The sequence below is a fragment of the Elaeis guineensis genome, chromosome 4, assembly GCF_000442705.2.
Source record: "Elaeis guineensis isolate ETL-2024a chromosome 4, EG11, whole genome shotgun sequence".
Classification (NCBI taxonomy): domain Eukaryota; kingdom Viridiplantae; phylum Streptophyta; class Magnoliopsida; order Arecales; family Arecaceae; genus Elaeis; species Elaeis guineensis.
Window position 1 is genome coordinate 6,473,285 of NC_025996.2, and position 19,347 is coordinate 6,492,631.

The 19,347-nt window shown below is 37.6% G+C and overlaps 2 protein-coding genes across 2 annotated transcripts; both read right to left on the reverse strand.

Annotated features, from left to right (window-relative positions):
* Window positions 1–420: 420 nt before the first annotated feature.
* On the reverse strand, window positions 421–1,246 carry LOC140856861 (germin-like protein 9-3). Its single transcript, XM_073255062.1, has one exon. It carries the CDS (start codon window positions 1,150–1,152, stop codon window positions 541–543), a length of 612 nt encoding a protein of 203 aa, XP_073111163.1. The 5' UTR covers window positions 1,153–1,246; the 3' UTR covers window positions 421–540.
* A 15,351-nt stretch (window positions 1,247–16,597) lies between these two features.
* LOC140856862 (WEB family protein At1g75720-like) lies at window positions 16,598–18,328 on the reverse strand. The gene is made up of 2 exons (XM_073255063.1): window positions 18,145–18,328; window positions 16,598–17,242 (listed from the first exon to the last, which is right to left on the reverse strand). Exons 1-2 carry the CDS (start codon window positions 18,274–18,276, stop codon window positions 16,730–16,732), a joined length of 645 nt encoding a protein of 214 aa, XP_073111164.1. The 5' UTR covers window positions 18,277–18,328; the 3' UTR covers window positions 16,598–16,729.
* Between the last annotated feature and the right edge of the window lie 1,019 nt (window positions 18,329–19,347).

Genomic DNA, 19,347 nt, shown 5'->3' on the forward strand with positions numbered 1-19,347 from the left:
CCACGTAAATTCTGTGTTTGTTTTTTCTTCTCTTCTCTATTTTGTGTGATTGTACGAATCTGTGTGTCCTATTTTTGTGCTTGCTGTAACATAGCTGAAAATAGGGTCCAAATTAAGCAGTGGGCGACGTGTATTGTAATTTGTATGTACTTCGAAATATGCATAAAACACAGTAGATGGCCCAAGAGATCATGAGCCTAACAATTCATTCAATTCACACAGGAATAGTAGCATGGAAATGGCAAAATAAAAATATTAACATGTCTAATGAAAGCAGTCAAGCAATAACGTTTTGTATCTCATTTAAATTCCTTATTAATGAAATTTGAGGTGGTTCCCACATTCCACTCAAGAACAAGACAGGAATTTTTTTTAAAAAAATAAAACAATAAAGGGAATACATTACACTCTCAAAGACAGACAACACTATAAATAAAGAACGACCAAGTAATCAACATTAATCCAAGCCATGAGAAGCCAAAGACGAAAGGCACCCAGACACCAGCAACTCGATCGAGATGCTCAAGTGAATTACGTAAATCAACCCATGGTGGCAGCTGAGACAAGCTTGTCAATGGTCTGAGCATCAGTCTTGAAGGACTTGGCCAACACATCTTCGTCAATGCCACTGCCAAACAAAGTCTTTGGAAGAGACACTGTGCCGGCGTTAGCACTGCCGAATGCAGACAAGGCAACAGCTGGGTACCTGGGGTCTTTGTTCGCTTGGAAGTGCACCAGGCCCTTGGGGAACACAAACATGTCACCAGTCCGAAGCACCTGAGTGAAGAGCGTGTTGTTGGAGTCCACGAGCCCGACTTGGAGCCATCCTTGCACGACAAGGAGAAGCTCTGCCGACCGAGGGTGGTTGTGGGGTGGATTGATGCCCCCAGGTGCAAACTGGAGCGCAGCATACGAGACGCTCTGCCCCATGAGTGCTGGGAACTCCACCTGGCTCGCCTTGGTCACCTTAAATGTTGCATCCATGGGAGCACCCCTCAAGGCCTGTTTGAGCCCTTTGAAGGTGAAGAAGTCGGCATCTGGAGTGACTCCATCAGGAACTATGAAATCTGATGTGATGTCAGGGTCTCCGGCATGCGTGCCGAGGAGGGTTGCGAGAACTATGGCAAGAGTTAGCCATGCATTGGAAGCCATTTTTTCTTGGTGTCTGGTGCTTCTTCTGGATGCATGGCTAAGGAGTAAGGTGGGGTATAAATAGGCATGCAGAAGCACTGAAAGGAAGAAATTTTCAAGGAATGGACTCGATATGCATTGTTAATTTTAATGCAAGATCTGCATGCCGGCCTGGAAGGAATGCTTGTCTATTGCCATAGTTTGACACATTCCATAGCTGACAACCAGGCATTCTATGTAATGTTTTCGATTTTGTAATTTTCTGGTCTGCCTTGTTGCGGTACTGATTCAAACTATTCTTATTTAGAGGGCCTCCATGAACTATAGTGTATGTTTGTTAGTACTGGCTCAAGGTAACTTGCCTTGAGCGAATTACAAATTGATCTGCTAACAAACTATTGCCAAAGAGGGTGCCAACTGGCTGGTAGGGAAATTGCAGGGAAAATCTCTCATGTTGATGCAGGAGAATATTGTTCTGGTTTCACATGGGTTTTCTTCCAATGAAGACCTAAATATCTCACACTGATTTTTATTCAACAGCAAGGGAATTCATAATTGTCATTTCATCAACATAATAATTTAAAGCTGTCTTACTTTGATGACTTGCACAGAAGAATTTACTCATACCTTAATCTTATTTCATGTTTTTTTTTCCAAATATATTATGTATAGAGTATCACGCTCTGAACCCAACATCCGGTTCGGATACGTGATGGCCGCATACTCCTTAGAGCAAGCCCCAAAGAATATGCAAGGCCAAAAGTAATTCATTACAACCTCAACATCCATAATATCTAATTCCAATAATAATTAGTAAAACTTGTATAATTACAATTGAAATTTTTTCTATCTTCTGATCGAATATCATGACACTCTATCATGCATCTGCTCACCCGTAAATCTATACCACAGCCAAGCATGAGCATCCTATAACTCTGAGAAGAAAAAGAAAGATGAAGGGGTGTGAGCTTTACAGCCCAATAAGAATTCCCATATCATATCAATATAATAATATAATCTAAAAATAAGGATAAGCAATAAAATATAAAATCTCATATTCAATATCCGAAATAATGCAAACATCTATAATTTATCTACCTTGTCAAAAGAGATACATCATCATATGTTAATGGGTGAAATACTTTTGTTCAACAATTGTTTCATGTCTTGTCTTTCCTTTCTCTTTTCATTATCACATAATCTTTAATCTTTTTCTTTCTGGCTTTAGACTAACCAATACTATGCCTCAATTTTCATCCGATCAAATTTTCACTCATAAACCTCTCAAGGCTGTCTCAGGCATAAGCTCCTAACGGGCTGTCTCAGGCATAAGCTCCTTGCCGACTATTCCACATATAAGCCCTTGGGGCTGTCCCAAGCATAAGCTCCTGACAAGCTGTCGCAGGCATAAGCTCCTGACGGACTGTTCTAGGCATAAACTCCTGACCGACTGATCCACATATAAGCCCATGGGGCTGTCCCAGACATAAGCTCTTGGCCGGCTGTCCCAGGCATAAACTCCTAGCAAGCTGTCCCAGGCATAAGCTCTTCATGAACTGTCCCACATGACAAGGCTAGTCCAAACCATATCTATTTTTTATTTAATCACTATATGTTGATTTCACCAAATCAATTTTGATTTACACTATGATCAAATTAGATATGTCATATCCATACAATCATACCATCAATCATTGATACATATGTATTGACATAATATACTCATGCTTAAAAATCATATAAGCAATATAATGATATCTCAAGCATAACAATTCATCGATCTTAAATCAAACGATCCAAAATCAATGATGCAAGACCAATGATAAAATAGCATATATAATGGTGATTATGTACAGAGATTCTTATCTTTACTAGTGACTGATCCAAGTATAGAAATCAATATTCTTCTTCAATTTATGAATTTGAAAATAAGATATTCCATTCGACACCTTATGCAAATAATCGCATCTCTTCATGATCCTGATCAAATATAAAAATCATATATAGAGAAAATTATCGATAATCGATCCTAATAACACAAATCTAGAACATCTCTTAAGATTAACCAAAATTAAGATTTGTCTATGTATCAGGACCCTCCACTGATCCATAAGATTCTTAGAGAGAGAAAATTCATGAAGAGAAAAAATTTTAGAGAGAAAAAGTAGAGAAAGAAAATGGAGAAACAATCTTCATATCTTTCAGATGAGGCAATCATGATCGAGATTATCAGAGATCATATCAGAGTGATTCAATATGGATTAACTATGAGTAGATGTTATAAATTCTAAATAAGGGTCGGACTGAGATCCAACCTACTGCATGGATTTCAAAGTGATTTCAGGTCATCTTATTTCTATCTCAAATTTATCTTAGGATCCATGATGCAGTTAGAGAGAGAGTAGAAAGATCCTAGAGAGAGAAATTTTAAAGAGAAAGTAGAGAGAGAATCTAGAGAGAAATTGGAGAGAGAAAGTAGTGAGAGGAGAGAGGAAAGAGAGAGAAAGGAAAGAGAGGAGAGAGAAAAAATTCTCTCATTCTTTTTTTTATTTTTCTTTTGCTTTTTCTCTTTTTCTTTTTCTTTTTCTTTTCTTTTCTTCTTCTTCTTTCTTTTTCCATTTTCTTCTTTCTTCCTCTTCCTTGGCCGAACAGGGAGAGGATCAGAGGGAAGGGCTCGGTGGCTTGAGCTCCAGTGAGGGGCGGTGGTGTCTGATCGATAGGGACAGAGCAAGGGGAGGCGGATGGCGAGGTTTGACCGACGAGAAACTTAGAGAAAATCAGAAAAATAGGGGATCCGCCCCTTACCTCTTATTTTTCGATCATTGGCCGATCGCCGGTGGCCATGACCTTCGGAAAAGAAAGTTAGGGAGGTGGAGGTCACGCTATAGGGGTGCGGCACCACGAGCAGCAGCACTGGTGGTCGGAATCAAAGAAGAAAAGGCTCGATCAAACAGAGCAAAAACAGAGCCTTATGGTTTTGTAGAATTTTCAACGAATCCGACGGCCGGCGAGGGTGCATGAAACCATGGGAAGGAGGGAAACGAAGAGAGGAAGGAAGAGATGGGCTTACCTCAAGCTTCAGTAGCATCGTCGGCTCCAATTTTCGATGAGCATGAGTACAAGAGGTCATGGCTTCAACGGAAGAAATCAAGAGGAAAGGAGAGGGAGGAAGGCCAGTGGAGGGTCATGGGAGGAAGGCCGGTGGAGCGTCTTGGGGGGAAGGGAGCATTTTATAGAGTGGAGAGGAGGTCGAATTCTTTCCAGATTCGGCTTCTCCTCTCCGATGGAATCGGTGGAAGAAGACTCCCGCTAGGAGTCTTCTTCATCCATCCTTTTTTTTTTGTTTTGGGCTTGGTCCAGGGCCTAAATGGGCTGGGTATTACATTCTCCCCCCTTCAAATAATTTTATCCTCAAAATTAAGTTATGTTGTTTGAGATATATTCTTTAAAAAAATATACATTCATCATGTCATTCTCACGCTTCCAATAATGTTTTACATATAATTTATTTCTCATGATCTTATTATAACAAAATTATTTAAAATCTCAAATTCATCCCTCTCTTTTTTTCAACTTTTTCGAAGAGCAGTAATATTTTAGACTTATATTAACATACCACAATTATTTATCCAATACATTCCACTCAAAATTTATAATTATCTCGAACTGCTTATGATAGAAAAATAAACAAAGGCCGAACATCGGGCACTCTTGAAAATCATCGATTTCTTTCTTCTTTTGACCTTTCAACAAATTTAACAGGTAGACTTTCATCTTAAGAAAACTCAACCTTCTATGTCAATTCGAATAACAATGTTAAATTTCAAAAAAATAAGATCTATGTCAAGATATTTTAGGTTTGAACTAACAAAAGATCTATCAAACTATTAATAGTAAACTTGAGATGTCTATGGTTCTTCTTAGCATTATCTGTAATGAAATAAACTACTGGCCAAAATTATCTGGCTATGATCAGATTAAGTCAAAATTTATAGCATCCTTTCATTATCAATAAAATTCTTCTTTATTTACAATTAATGTATTCCATAATATCTTTTGATTTAAAGGATTAATATTTCTAATCAATTTAAACCATCACATTTTTACTGTGCACTCTGATCTTAATTTATCAAATTATATGAATTTATCAAAAGATATCTTTGTATGTTAGATCAATCAAAGATAGATCCAACCTTCAAATTTTTATATAGATCTTAGAGCAAAACTTTTAAGTTTTTTTATCTTCAGTATCCCTTGGGCATAGCACATCAAAATTAAATTTTGATCCACTTTTCATATTTGAATTCATTACATGAGTTTCATCACTCCTCAAAAATCCAACATGTCTAGAATTAATTGAAGTTAACCTAAGATTTACCTTACAATTATTTAGATAACTTCTAAATAAATCTTTCTTTGCAAAAGAATTAACTCCAACTTGAACAAACTAGAAGAACTCAAGTTAACATTTTTGTAAATAAAATCAACTTAGTTATTTCTTGTAAAGCTCCTTTAATCACAACCCTTAGTATTAATTAATAAATTCAGACAAAATTTTATCCTTTATGTGTTAAGATTTGTATAAGTCATTCAAAATTTAATACTAGTGAGATATCTTAGATCAGCTTAGAAATCTAAATTTAATTTGAATTACCATCCACTATCTTCAATAATCACAAGAAAAAATAAAGAATCTAATCCAAAGATGGTAATATGAATTATTAAAGATTTTTTCATAATATGTATATTATATTCTAACAAGCTGGTTCTTTGTATTTAATTTAACAACAATATCAAAATACCCTAGATCCACTTAGAAAATCAAATTTTAGACTTGAAATTCAATGCAATTTGAAAGATCAAGAAATCATATCCAAATATGATATTTTGAACAACTAAAGATTTCACCAAGACATGTATTCCATATTCTCATAATAAAATTTTAAATATATTTTTTATCTAAAATTGAGTTTCATATATGACTCTTATAGGTTCAATACTAAAAATATTTCTCTCTTATATGATGTAATTTCTTCTTAGACCACATCCCAACTAACTTTCTTATGATAAGTCCAAAAATTTTATGATGCTAAAAAAATTAACATCAAAATCAGAAAAATTATCATGACATTCATCCATATAAGTTTCATATTCAAAAATCATCGAGTATACTCAATACAATACATCAATATCTTTCTCTTCATTCCAAGATCAACACTTCTCATACTTAGATCAATCCTACTAATTAAAATTCAAGATATAACTCGTCAATTCCATTAGAGACATCATATACCACTTATATATAAATTTCATCATAGTATCAATTAATTCAAAATCCAAATATTGAATTCTTTCTTTTATGTCTATCTATTCTTTATGATCATAACCTAAACTCTAACATCATTCTATCACATCCTTAATGATCATAACTTTAAACTCTGATATTATCTATCAAACTCTATTGATTATAATCTCAGAGTTTTGATATCACTTATGTCACAATCCCTAGTGACCTTAAATCTGAGCTCTAGTACTGTTCTATCATATCTTAATCATTTGTATCATAGTCCACAAATGATCATAATCTAAGCTCTGATATCACTCTGTCACATCCTATTAATCATACATAAGTTTTGATATCACTTCATAATCTCTAATGATCTTAAATCTAAGCTCTGATACTATTCTATCACGCTTCAAACCCAACACCCGATTCGGATATGTGATGGTCGCACACTCTTTAAAGCAAACCCTAAAAAATATGCAAGGTCAAAAGTAATTCATTACAACCTCAACATCCGTAATATCTAATTTCAATAATAATTAGCAAAACTTGTATAATTATAATTAAAATTCTTTCTATCCTCTGATCGAATATCATGACACTCTATCTATACATCTGCTCACTCAAAATCTATATCACAGCCAATCATGAGCATCCTGTAACTCTGAGAAAAAAAAAAGATGAAGGGATGTGAGCTTTATAGCCCAGTAAGAATTTTATATCATACCAATATAATAATATAATCTAAAAATAAGGATAAGTAATAAAATATAAATCTCATATTCTATATCCGAAATAATACAAACATCTATAATTTATCTGCCTTGTCAAAAGAGAGTATCATCATATGTTAATGGGTGAAATATTTTTGTTCAATAATTATTTCATGTCTTGTCTTTCCTTTCTCTTTTCATTATCACATAATTTTTAATCTTTTTCTTTTTGACTTTGGACTAACCAACACTATGCCTCAATTTTCATCCGATCAAATTTTCATTTATAAGCCTCTCAAGGCTATCCCAGGCATAAGCTCCTAGCCGGCTGATCCATATATAAGCCCATGGGGCTATCCCAGGTATAAGCTCCTAACAAGCTGTCCCAGGTATAAGCTCCTGATGGGCTATCCCAGGCATAAGCTCCTAGCCGGCTGATTCACATATAAGCCCATGGGGCTGTCCCAAGCATAAGCTCCTTGCCAGCTGTCCCAGGCATAAGCTCCTGGTGGACAGTCCCACATAACAAGGCTAGTCCAAACTATATCTCTTTTTCATTTAATCATTATATGTTGATTTCACCAAATCAATTCTAATTTACACTGTGATAAATTAGATATGTCATATCTATACAATCATGCCATCAATCATTGATACATATGTATTGACATAATATACTCATGCTCCAAAATCATATAAGCAATATAACGATGTCTCAAGCATAGCAATTCATCGATTTCAAATCTAACGATGCAAAATCAATGATGCAAGACCAATGATAAAATAGCATATATAATGATGATCACGTACAGAGATTTTTATCTTTATTGGTGACTGATCCAAGCATAAAAATTAATGTTCTTCTTCGATTTATGAATTTAAAAATAAGATATTTCACTCGATATCTTATGCAAACAATCGCATCTCTTCATGATCCTGATCAAATATAAAAATCATATAAGGAGAAAATTATCGATAATCGATCCTAATAACATAATTCTAGGACTTCTCTTAGGATTAACCAAAATTAAGATTTGTCTATGTATCAAAATCCTTCACTAATCCATAAAATTTTTAGAGAGAGAAAATTCATGAAGAGAGAAAATTTTAGAGAGAGAAAATAGAGAAAAAAATGAAGAGAGAATCTTCGCATCTTTCAGATGCGGCAATCATGATCGAGATTATCAGGGATCATATCAGAGTGATTCAATATGGATTAACTATGAGTAGATGTTATAAATTCCAAATAAGGATCGGACTGAGATCCAACCTACTGCACAGATTTCAAAGTAATTTCAGATCATTTTATTTCTATCTCAAATTTATCTTAGGATCTATGATGCAGTTAGAGAGAAAGTAGAAAGATCCTAGAGAGACAAATTCTAGAGAGAAATAGAGAGAAAATCTAGAGAGAAATTGGAGAGAGAAAGTAGAGAGAGGAGAGAGAAGAGAGGAAAGAGAGAGAAAAAAAAGAGAGGAGAGAGAAAAAATTCTTTCATTCTTTTTTTTATTTTTTTTTATTTTTTTTTTTTTTTTCTTTTTTTTCTTTTCTTTTCTTCTTCTTTGTTTTTCCATTTTCTTCTTTCTTCCTCTTCCTTGGCTGAACAGGGGGAGGACCAGATGGAAAGGCTCGATGGCTCGAGCTCCGATGAGAGGTGGCGGTGTCTGGTTGACGGTGACAGAGCAAGGGGAGGCGGGCGGTGAGGTTCGACCAGTGAGAAACTTAGAAAAAATCAAAAAAATAGGAGATCCGTCCCTTACCTCTTATGTTATATATTGCTCCAAAATTATAAAAAGATCAAAGATTTTCTGCAAAATAGTTTTAAATATATACTCTTTCCTTGTTTATCTCCCGTGATAGTTTAGAATTCTTATTTGGGTGATCCTCTATTTCGAGGAGTTTGTTTTTCTTTAAAAGGAGGCTGCGGCATCCTTCTTTGTGGGGTGCGAGTGCGCGGTGGTGGTTCCTGGTGTTCTTGTGCGGGCTTGCTTCTTGGCTTTCTCCCACTGGTGTTCTTCCTGACTTTCTTCCGCTGGTGTTCTTCCTGGCTTTCTCCCGCTGGTGTTCTTCCTGGCCTTCTCCCGCTGGTGTTCTGTTGGTGTTCTACCTGTCTTCTTCCTTCTCAGTTTCACGGATGCCCTGTGCTGATGATCGAACACTTCTTCGATTGGTAAGGAGGTATTCATCTTGATTTTTTGCCGAAGATTGAGAAAGGTATCTTCACCTCAGGTATTATCTTACCTTGATCTATTGTCGAAGCTGAGATTGGTAGATCCGATTGGATCTTTGTTGTCTTCTTTTCGATACTCTGTTGCCTTCTTGTTGGCTTCGATTAAGGATATTTTATACCTCATATTGTACCTATTTTTCGAGATGGATTTATAGTGGATTGCTTCTCCTCCCCGTGGATGTAGGCCTCTTGTGCCGAACCACGTAAATCTTGGTTTCTTTGTCTTTGTTTATTTATGCCTGCCATGTGTTTGGTGAATTGTCTCAAAGAGATTAGACTTTATATCAAAAGCCTAGGTCGATCCAATCCGGTGCGCGTGATCTCAACAATTGATATCAGAGCAATTGGATGGCTGGTGACAAGAAATAAATTTTTCAACGGCTAATGATCCGGCGTTTGTCTCTCATTCCACCACCATCAGGCATGAAGTGGCCGTCTTTGATGGCACGGGAGATTTTTCACTATGGAAGGTAAGGATGAAATATTTGTTGGTTAAAGAAGGTGTTGCAAAAGCCCTTAAGGGTATGGATTCAATCCTGGGAGATAATGAGGCTGCTAAAGAAGAAATTAACGAGAGAGCCCTAGGAACCTTATTTTCAAGTTTAAGTGATAAAGTCCTACGCAATGTTGTGGAACTAGATACATCCAAAAGTGTATGAAAAAAATTAGACAGTTTATATATGGCAAAATCTCTGACTAATAGATTATATTTGAGGAGAAAATTATATACATTTCGCATGACAGAAGGAACTTCACTTAAGAATCACTTGGATGAGTATAATAAGCTCCTGCTTGATCTAGTAAATGTTGGTGTCGATGTAGATGAAGAAGATAAGGTTTTGATTCTAATTTACTCTTTGCCTAAGTCCTTCGAGCATATTACCACTACCATGCTTTATGGAAGAGAAACAATAAGTCTTGAAGAAGTAGAAGCTACCTTGTTATCCAATGAACTTAGATTAAAAGTACAGCTTCAGCATCAGGCTCAAACTCCAGCTCAAGGTCTTACTGTTAGAGGTAGAGATGAACAGAAAAATGGGGGACAGGGTAGAAGTAAATCCAAAAATAGATCAAAGTCTAGGCCTAAAAGATCAGGTATTTGTCACTATTGCAAAAAGCCAGGCCACTAAAAATCTGAATGTAGACTTCTATAATCTAAAAGGGAGAAGGAACAAAAAAATAAATTAACAATCTCTGATACAGCATCAATTATAGTTTCTTCAGGAAGTTATAGCAGTATACCAGATGATGTAGTGTTTACAGCTGCCTGCAGTGTTAGTCATGCTGATACTTGGATCGTGGATTCTGGAGCATCCTTCCACATGACACCTCACAAGGAATGGTTCTTTTCCTTTAGATCTTGTGAATGTGGTACTGTTCTTCTTGAAGATGATGGTATCTGTAATATAGAAGGTATTGGAATGATACAAATTAAATCTAATTTAAATACCGTGGTGATATTGGATGATGTCAGATATGTTTCTAAATTAAAAAGGAATCTTCTCTCAATACATGCCTTTGATAGAGCAGGATATGAGGGCAGATGGGGTAGAGGATCTATAACTATCAATAAAGGGGTATTAACTTTATTAAGAGGTAAATTAAGTGGCACCCTTTACTACTTGGATGGCAGTACAGTTGTTGGTCAGGCATCAGCAGTACAATCTTCTCTTGAGCAGTTGACACATTTATGGCACCAGAGACTAGGATACATTTCAGACATAGGTCTATAGGAGCTGAGCAGACGTGGTCTGCTGAGTGGTCAGAAGATTGGTTCACTTGAATTCTGTGAGCACTGCATATTTGAAAAACAACACAGAGTCAGCTTCACTACAGGCATGCATAGGACAACTGGTATATTAGACTATATTCATTCTGACCTATGGGGACCTGCCCCAATTACATCCAAGGGTGGATCAAGATATATATTTACTTTCATTGATGATTACTCCCGAAAAGTCTGGATATACACCATTAAAAATAAGAGTGATGTATTTGAAACATTCAAATGGTAGAAGTCTATGGTCAAGAGGCAAACTGAAAGGAAGGTAAAAATTTTTCGGACTGATAATGGTTTAGAATTTTGTTCTACAGAATTTGATAACTTTTGCAAGTCAGAAGGCATTATTAGAAATAGAACAACAGTGGGTACACCTCAACAAAATAGTATGGCAGAACGCATGAACCACACACTATTAGAGAGAGTCAGATCTATGCTATCTAGTTCTGGATTAAGTAGAGATTTTTGGGCAGAGGCCGCTCACACAGCCTGCTATATTATAAATCGATCTCCAGCATCAGCATTAAGCATGAAGACTTCGGAAGAGATGTGGATAGGAAGATCTGCAGACTATTCAGTACTCAGAATCTTTGGGTGTCCAGCTTATGCACATGTAAGAGATGGAAAGTTGGACCCCCAGGCTAAAAAATGTATATTTATTGGATATGCATATGGGGTAAAGGGCTATAGATTATGGTGCATAGAGCCTGGATCTCAAGAATTTCTAATCAATAGGGATGTGACATTTCATGAGACAGCCACTGCTTCAAGACAGCTACAGCCTAATTCTTCTCAAAGTGATCAGGATCGGGGTCAGCAGGATAGGACTGTTGTAGATATTGATCAGACTGTTAAATCACAGCAGCAGCAGTCAAATGAAGATACTTACAATGAACAACAACACAGACAGATGCACAGATTCAGACTCAGGAGGAGGTGACATTACAAGATCAGGATCAGATTGATAGTATTGCCACTCGAAGATCCAGACGTCAGATCAGAGCACCTCAAAGGTATGGCTTTGAGGATTTTGCTTGTGCTGAGTTAGTCTATTATGCTCTGAGTATTGCAGACACCATTGGTGATGAGCCGACCACATATCAGGAGGCTATTAGTAGTTTACGGACTGATAAATGGACAATGGCTATGGTTGAAGAACTTCAGTCTCTAGAAAAGAATCAGACTTGGAAGTTAGTCAAATTACTAAAAGGTGAGAAGGCAATTGGCTGCAAATGGATCTTCAAAAGAAAAGAAGGAGCCACTCCTCAAGATTTTAGATATAAGGCCAGGTTAGTAGCAAAGGGATACAATCAATGGGAGGGTATTGATTACAAGGAGGTATTTTCTCCTGTAGTCAAATACTCTTCTATCCGTGTGTTACTTGCTTTTGTTGTTTCTCAAAATTTGGAGCTGGAATAACTAGATGTTAAGACAGCTTTTCTTCACAGTGATTTAGAGGAACAGATCTATATGCAACAACCACCTGGTTTTGAGGTTCCAAATAAAGAAGATCATGTATGCTTACTCAAGAGATCATTATATGGTCTCAAGCAGTCTCCAAGACAGTGGTACTGCAAATTTGATAGATTTATGATCGATCATGGATATAGTAGATCTCTATATGACAGTTGTGTGTATCACCAGCAGCTTTCAGATAGGTCCTTTTGTTATTTGTTATTATATGTGGATGATATGTTAATTGCAGCCAAGGACATGTCAATCATCCAGAAACTGAAAGCCGAGCTCAGTACTGCATTTGATATGAAGGACCTTGGACCGGCAAAGAAGATACTTGGGATGGAGATTATTCGTGACAGGTCGTTAGATAGATTTTTTCTTACTCAGCATAGTTATATTGAAAAAGTCTTGGACAGATTTAGTATGTCTACAGTTAAGCCTGTCACTACCCTCTTTGCCAGTCATTTTAGACTTTCTGCCAGAGACTCTCCTCAGACTGAGGATGAGGAGAGATATATGTCTAGAGTGCCATATGCGAGCGCAGTTGGCAGCATCATGTACGCGATGGTCTGCACTCGACCTGATATTTCACAGGCAGTAAGCGTTGTAAGCAGATACATGGATAAGCCTGGAAAGGTTCACTGGTCAGCTGTGAAATGGATACTTAGATATCTAAAAGGCACTTCTAAATTGGGATTGATATTTACTGCATAGAGTAATTGCATAGTTACAGAATTTTGTGATTCAGATTATTCTTGTAACTTGGACAGGAGAAGATCTTTGACCGGATATGTGTTTACTCTTTCTGGATGTGCAGTCAGTTGGAAGGCTACTTTGCAGTCTACAGTTGCTTTATCTACCACTGAAGCAGAATATATGGCATTGACAAAGACAGCAAAGGAAGCTATTTAGCTAAAAGGGTTGGTACAGGATTTGGATCTCGAACAGGATTGTTTGGACATTCATTGTGACAGTTAGAGTGCTTTGCACCTTGCCAGAGATCAGATGTATCACGAACGAACAAAGCATGTAGATGTCAGGTATCACTTCATCAGAGATCTGATAGAGAAAGGTGATGTCAGGCTTCAGAAAATTTATACTGCCCATAATCCGGCTGACATGTTCACTAAACCAATCCCTGCAATTAAGTTTAGGAATTTCCTGAACTTGATTGGTATAAGCATTTGGTAATACCCTGCGGGGCTTGTGGTGAGGAGGAGGTTATAAAAGTTTTTTTTTAATCCACATCTGATATAAAAGGTACAATATTTATCGCAAGGAGGAGGATTGTTATATATTGCTCCAAAATTATAAAGAGATCAAAGATTTTCTGCAAAACAGATTTAAATATATACTCTTTCTTTGTTTATCTCCCGTGACAGTTTAGAATTCTTATTCGGATGAACCTCTATTTCGAGGAGTTTATTTTTCTTTAAAAGGAGGCCGCGGTATCCTTCTTTATGGGGTGCGAGTGCGCGATGGTGGTTCCTGGTGTTCTTGTGCGGGCTTGCTTGGCTTTCTCCCGCTGGTGTTCTTCCTGACTTTCTCCCGCTGGTGTTTTTCCTGACCTTCTCCCGCTGGTGTTCTGTTGGTGTTCTACCTGTCTTCTTCCTTCTCGGTTTCACGGATGCCCTGTGCTGATGATCGAACGTTTCTTCGGTTGGTAAGGAGGTATTCATCTTGATTTTTTGTCGAGGATTGAGAAAGGTATCTTCACCTCAGGTATTATCTTACCTTGATCTATTATCGAGACTGAGATTGATAGATCCGATTAGATCTTTGTTGCCTTTTTTTCGATACTCTGTTGCTTTCTTATTGGCTTCGGTTAAGGGTATTTTATACCTCATATTGTACCTATTTTTCGGGATGGATTTATAGTGGATTGCTCCTCCTCCCCATGGATGTAGGCCTCTTGTGCTGAACCACGTAAATCTTGGTTTCTTTGTCTTTGTTTATTTATGCCTGCAATGTGTTTGGTGAATTGTCTCAAAAAGATTAGACTTTAGATCAAAAGCCTAGGTCGATCCAATCCGGTGCGCGTGATCTCAACATCTTATTTTCCAGTCATTGGCCGATCGCCGACAATCATGACCTTCAGAGAAGAAAGTTAGGGAGGTGGGGGTCATGCTACAGGAGTGCGGCACCACGAGCAACAGTGTCGGTGGTCGGAATCAAAGAAGAAAAGGCTCGATCAAACAGAGCCTTATGGTTTTGTAGATTTTTCGACGAACTCGACGGTCGGCGCAGGTGCACGAAGCCATGGAAAGGAGGGGAAGGAAGAGAGGAAGGAGGAGAAGGGCTTACCTCAAGCTTCAGCAGCGTCGTTGGCTCCAATTTCTGGCAAGCACGAGTACGAGAGGTCACAGCTTCAATGGAAGAAATCAAGAGGGAAGGAGAGGGAGGAAGGCCGGTGGAGGGTCATGAGAGGAAGGCTGGTGGAGTGTCTTGGGAGGAAGGGAGCGTTTTATAGAGCGGAGAGGAGGCCGAATTCTTCTTAGATTCGGCTTCTCCTCTCCGATGGAATCGGTGGAAGAAGACTCCCGCTACGAGTCTTCTTCATCGTTCCTTTTCTTCTTTTTTTTTTTTGGGCTTGGTTCAGGGCCCAAATGGGCCGGGTATTACATCGAGGGTCTGGAAGTTATGAGATCCAGTCCATTTGGAGGGCTTTTTAATTAGTTGATGTGATTAGAACTCTCTAACAATATTTAATGTTAAAGACTTCCAGCCAACAATTGCTGAGTATAGAAGCTAGCTTTTCTTTTTTAAGCTAGCACATGTTGGTGAACCTTGGGGAATAAGATTTTGGATTCAAATCTGGTTCTTTACTGCAGGCTGTGTTAAGATATGCTAGCTTAAAAAGTAATTGTTTGAATTTTCTTAGGTTATATTGGAGAATAATCATTATGGATTATAATAATGCCTTCTGAATGCTTGGGTTGAACTAATTTCAGTTGTTAGCCTCAAAACCCTCAGACCAGAAGGGGCCTAGGCTTTAAAAGTTTTGAACCCTGTTATTGGAGTATAAGGTTGTGATTTGATGTGATCTACAGATCCAAATGTTGCAATCTGGCTGCACCTGTGTTTTGACACTCCTTTTAAGTCTGATCCAGTTTAACAGAGAGTGATGGAATAACGAGGCTCTACACTAGAGTCCAAATTTACAGAGTTAGCAACTTTGCTCATTGCTGATTTGTCAAAGAAACGGCAGGACTAAAACAGTTTACTCTGAGGAAAACTCAGTAATAATTTTCAAACAAACAACACAGAGTATGCATCATAGAATATTGCTTTTTTTTTTCCCCCGCTTTGTAAGTGATTGGTTTCATTTTCTTCGTTTACATGAGGAATTTAATTCTGAAAATGATGTATCCTGCTCCTGAGATCCCTCTGCTATGCCTTTAACTTGTTTAGCTTAGATATAATTTCCCATCAACTTATCATTTTAGATCTCTTTTCTGAGGGGAGAAGAAAAAAGGACCTCGTTACTGTTGTACACTATTCTTTTTGGCAGATGCATAGCATCATACATTCTTAATGCTCGTTATCTTGTCATTTAATCATATGCAGTCACAACTCACCAAGGTAATCTTCATATTAGTGACAAATAGTACGGGGAGGCATAAATTTCCAAATTTTTAGTATCTTTAGAGCCGAAGTCCCTCTAGTGTGGCAGGGCATGAATTCCACTCTGAGGGGAATAGAAGGGATTGTCATGAGGAAATTACTGTGAATGATAAACAGATCCTTGCTTCGTATGATATCAGTTTACTAAAATAACTGCAGCTAAAACACTGGAAGATTGTCTGAAATTACCCTTCCTAAAGCTTTAACTTTTCTGCTTGATAATAATAATTGAGATTTTATCAAAACAAATATAATGATGATTGGGAAGAAAATTGGACGATAAACATATCCTTGCTTATTTTGTATGATATCACTTTATTGTAGTCAATAACATGATAATCTCCACCCCGAGAATTATTGTAAAAAATGCCATCACTTACCATCCTAATAGTATAAAAAAAAAAAAAGTATCTGGAGATACTGGAAATATATGACCAAAAGAAAAAACTGAAGCTATCTCTGATTATTTAGGCACGGATATACATATGAAACCCCTCATATCATTTTCTTATGGACCACGAGCCTTAGGTGATGCACCATCTTGGCAACTCTTCTTCTTACTGAAAATTGCTCCTATCAATGGGATCATTGGCTTCTTTTTCTTTTTCATTGGCATTGTTTCCTTCTCCACAGAAATTTGCCTTCCCAACACCTGCTCCTCTGTGTTTATGACTTGGGACAGGGAAGGAGCATTGGCGAATGTAACGTACCTCTTCTTTTGGAGCTCCAGACCCTCAGTCATCATCATTGGTGTCTCAATTTCAATCTCCGTTGCGTTCTCAACAAACTTTAGGTCCTCGGTCTCCGAATCTGCGACATTTTTCTGAGTTTCTCTAGCTTTCAATTGGTTGAGCTCCATCTTAGTCTGCTCAAGCTCTTCTCCAAGGGAGTTGAGGTGGTTCACCATCTTGAGTCTTTCTTCAAGTGCCTGCTCGAGGTTCTGCTTTGTTTCTTCTAGCTCTGCCATTATAGATCCCAGTTGTGAGGCTCCATGCTCATTTCTGTTTGCTGCAGCTTGAACCTATTTAATTAAAAAGAAAAGGCTCAGTTGCTAAGTGCATTTCAAAAACCAACCAATCCTATCTATTTTAGAGCCTTGGATGGCTTAACCTTTACATCCTTAATGATCAGTGGAGTGCAGGAAAAATGTGATAACCCATCAAGGAAATTTTTCTTGGTAAAGATCCTTGGATCAGGTTATTATTCTGACTTCTATGATCAAGAGGCATTTCTTCCATTGGAGGGCTAGATCGTCAACAAGCCCAACTGAAGATCGATAAAGCTAATTAGTGCAACAACAAACAGACTAAACACATTCAGCTCTTCTAACCTAAAATTCCATTGGTGATGATGGAAATATCTGAATTTCTAAGAATTGACCATAATCATAATTCCATTGACTGGAAATATATTGAGTAGTTAAAATGTCATCAATCAGGGAAACAGCGGAATGTTCCATTAAATAATAAAAATGATTGAAAAGTCTGCAAAAGAGTGCTAAATCTTTCCCTCCCTTTCCTTCTTTCGAAAAGTTCATGTTATTTACCTCCTTTCACTTGCTGAATCCAGACTAAATATCAACAAACTTGACTCTTATTAAAATAAATGGTGGCGTCAAATTATATATCCTACCTTAGAGCAAATTGTCAATCATAAACACTGACCTGAATTAAACAAATCAACCAAACTCTAAATTTAAAAAAAAAAAAAAAAAAAAAAATCATCATAACCAGTCTCACTCAAAAATTCATTTGTGACATTTGGGGTCCAATGAAAACCATGACCATAACCAAATCAGCAACCAACAAAAGTCATTCATTAGTTCTATCTCAGTCGTAGAAGCCTAGTCTCTTTACTTGGACATCAGGCAGAAGGAAAAGAACTGGAAGCAGTATAAGATAGACAAAAGAGAAGGAACATCACCTCATCAAGCCGGTTGGCGTAGACCTCGCGGGCTAAGACCTTCTCTCCGAAGAGCATGACCGCCTCCTTCACGGACCGAAATGGTTGGCTCATGTCGATCTCGGCTCTCCCCATAACGAGAACACTCTCCATGCTTAACGATTTAAACCTCTTTTAAGGACAACAATGCATGCAAGATGGCTAGCTATATATACTGATGGGGTATATAGGTATTTAGGCCTAGGTAGAGGGAAGGTATGGATGGACAGCTCCATAGAGAGAGAGAGAGAGAGGAATGGTGGAGATGGTGGGAAGAAGTGGGAAAGTCGTTGGAGAAGAGGAGGATGGAGATGGATTTGCTTGAGGGCGTAATAAAATGATATGCTTCGTTACTTCGCGTCCACTTCTGGTATTCTTTCAATTGGTGGGGAAGCCTTAACAGATTGGAGTGATGGGAGGATCCATATCCACCTGATGGATGGAGCGCAAATTAATTAAGATTTTTATACATCCTATCGTATACCAAGATTGATTGTCTCTGAATTCAATGATGGTGAAAGAGAAATGAGAGAGATAAAACTTTCGGCAGAGAATTGTCTGAGCAGTTTAGCTCATAATAACATCGTTTTATATTTTATTTGTTTTGTGAGGATAGCTTGAGAATGAGGTGAAGACCGGAAAGCAGAAAGAAAGGAAAACTGGATTCTCTCTTCCCTGCGATGATCGGCTCAAGGAAATAGTAGGTCTCTTAAGACCGGGCCAACGAATGTACATATAAAAAGCCAGCTGGATCTCTTTTCCTATGGGATTAACAAGCTTAGGCCCCTCCACACCACACACCCCACCACTTCTTCTTCCTTTCTTTCCAATAAAACGTAAGTATCGAAGTTTTAGTTCTTTTGAGAGGATTCAGTTTTGATTAATATCCACATCTATTCACCATATGCTAATTCATACAGCCCATCGTTTACATGTATCATTCTCAGCTGATCAATGTACTTTAAAAATGCGAAATAAGTATTTCCTCAGGTAGCTACCATGCAGAGAGGTTCATACTCAAAATACACCGGTGGTGACAAAGCTAGAGCAACCATACTCAATGACAAGATTTGGGAAATTTAAGTTTTGCCAATGCTATCATGTCTATGAAGTCCACTGACACGTAAATTCATCCGGTTTGATCAGATAGAATGACTGGTGGATGCAGTAGAATATTTGCTCTTC